The sequence below is a fragment of the Fulmarus glacialis genome, unplaced genomic scaffold (assembly GCF_000690835.1).
Source record: "Fulmarus glacialis isolate BGI_N327 unplaced genomic scaffold, ASM69083v1 Scaffold49047, whole genome shotgun sequence".
NCBI lineage: Eukaryota > Metazoa > Chordata > Aves > Procellariiformes > Procellariidae > Fulmarus > Fulmarus glacialis.
In genome coordinates, this window is record NW_009226004.1 from 4,190 (window position 1) to 6,589 (window position 2,400).

Here is a 2,400-nt window from a genome sequence, read left to right on the forward strand (position 1 = left end):
GTTTTCCTTAGAGGGCTAAAAGAGGAGAGAAGAGGAAAAAACCTCCTCATGCAATGTTTGGACATGTGAATTCTAGTGAAACTTTCATTGACCCTCTCCCCCCTCCTCCAGATAAAATGAAGCTAATCTTTTGGGTTTTTTTTTTTACTTCCTTTGTCTTCCTTAAGAGAAATATTAATAAATCTCACCAGCAAGCAGAGCACAAGTATGTGAGAGACTTTTAAGTAACCTAACCACTGTATATATTATTTATGATTTGTAGCGAAGAAGTCAGAATATTCCCCACGTTTCAGTAAGTCCTTTTCAAACTCTTAAAGGCTAAATTGTTCTGCAAATACCTTCCGGTTCTGTTTTCTAGGACCAAAAAATATAACATACCTGCATGTGCAAGAATATTGCCCATAAAGATATGACGAATAAAAAAGTAAACACCACTTCTGATGCAAGCAAAAGCTGCAATATTTTACAAACTACAGCTACCAAGTACACTGTTAAGCTATTTTCCACAGCAAGTGGCTCTAAACCCGCATCTGTGTGTTTTATTCACTAGTGAGGGCTTGCTCTTTCTTCCTTAAAGCCAGACTGAGGTCTCTCTCGCCTGTTATCACAGATTTTGACTACCTTATCTCAGTCCCCTGTGAAATGAAATGGGCTCAATACCTTGGTTTATTCCTTATCCTTTGGAGCTGTGCCTTTTTCAATATTGCTAAGTTTGCAAGACTTCAGGTAAGCAGGTCCTGTGGCTATGAAAGAGGCTGAGGAATCTTTAAGCAAGACACTCAATAACACACCTTTATTGGGCTTTACGAATCACCAGTAATAGAGACAGTCATGTGGCTTGAGTTCACAAAGCGATATCTTTAAAAAGGGAAAAGGGACCTGCTGCAGCTCTGTGAGAACGGAAAGCACGTTAGAGAGAGGGGGTTTTACAAAAAAAAATCAGGGCAAGGGATGGAAAGCAGTGCTGAGGAAATGAGTGCAGGAAAGTTGAGAAAGCTCCACCTGTCCCAGTTTATGTCTTGGGTAGTGAGACAATCTGAAGCCCTGTGGGCCGTCACAAGGAGGCTGGAGAGGAAACACTCTCTGGGCTGGAGTCACCCAGGAAGAGCAGATGACAGTGAGAGGGACACAGGAGGGGATAGAGGGTTGGCTCTACGAGGTGTTTCTGCAATCTATCAGTTTGCGAAAGCTCCTCCGGAAACTATCATCCAGAAAGGCATACAGGAAAGGATTGAAGCAGCTGTTGGCATAACTTAAGCTAGTGATGAAGTAGGAAATCCCAATGATCAGTGGAGTTTGTGGGATGTCTGTGGTGAGGGCCACCACTGTGCTAAGGTGATAGGGCGTCCAGCAGAACAGGCACGCAGCCAAGATGACAACAACCATCAGCGTAACCTTTTTTTTGGCTTTGTCCAGGGCTTTTGCATTGCTGTGGAGCTGCACACGTCTCAATCTGCACAGCATGGTGGTGTAGAGGATGCAGATGGTGGACACTGGGATGGCAAAGCCTAAAATAAGGGTGTAGATCCGACTGCCTTTCCACCACACGCTCTCAGGTTGGGGGAACACAAAGACACACTGGGAGCGCCCCTGCTCCTTGTGTATCTTAGCAAAGACAGTGAAGGGCAGGATGATGACTGTGACAAAGGACCAGACGCACAGGCTCACAATCTTGGCTGCTCGGTAGGTGCGGTAGGACATTTTCCTGGACTTGGTGGTGGCCACCACAACCAGGTAGCGGTCAATACTCATGACGGTGAGGAAGTAGATGCTGGAGAAGGTGTTATACTGGTCTATGGAGATGATGAGCTTGCACATGAACTCTCCAAAGGGCCACTGCAGGAGGAGGTAGTCAGCAATGTTGATGGGTAGCACCAAGGTAAAGAGCTCATCAGCAATGGCCAGGTTGAGGATGAAGATGTTGGTGACTGTTTTCATCTTCGGGGCTTTGAGGATTACATAGATGACAGCAGTGTTGCCTGTCAGCCCTACGGCACAGATGACTGAGTAGATGACAGGCACCGTGGCGTAGAAGCTGGGGCTCAGTGGGGGAGTGGACATATTCAGCCCCCCATCCTCTCTCCCAGCACAGTCCGCGGGCCCATCTGCACATGAGGAATTGGTCTCAGGGAGGGACGAGTTCTCCATGGCCACACGAGAAGGTGGCCAGGCCCACCGGTGATGGGAAGGACTTGGAAGTGGGGGAAGAAAGACGAGACCCCTGCTCTTCTCAAGCCTGTCTCCTCTGGCACATCCAACCACTGAGTTCTCACATATGCTGCCTGTCGCCACCCTGCCGGGAGCAACGGGAGATCACCGAGGGCTCAGCCAGCGGCGGAAGGTCCCACCATCCCCCCAAAGTGGGGATAATCTCCCACCAGCTGCCCCTTCCCTCCTCCC

General features: G+C 48.2%; 1 protein-coding gene across 1 annotated transcript; it reads right to left on the reverse strand.

Moving 5' to 3' along the window:
• Window positions 1-1,152: 1,152 nt before the first annotated feature.
• On the reverse strand, window positions 1,153-2,148 carry NPBWR1 (neuropeptides B/W receptor 1). Its single transcript, XM_009582659.1, has one exon. The coding sequence runs from the start codon at window positions 2,146-2,148 to the stop codon at window positions 1,153-1,155; it is 996 nt and encodes a 331-aa protein (XP_009580954.1).
• Window positions 2,149-2,400: the final 252 nt, after the last annotated feature.

Excerpts from the sequence above, each read along its gene's own strand:
- NPBWR1 (XM_009582659.1), bottom strand. The coding sequence starts at position 2,148 with ATGGAGAACTCGTCCCTCCCTGAGACCAATTCCTCATGTGCAGATGGG.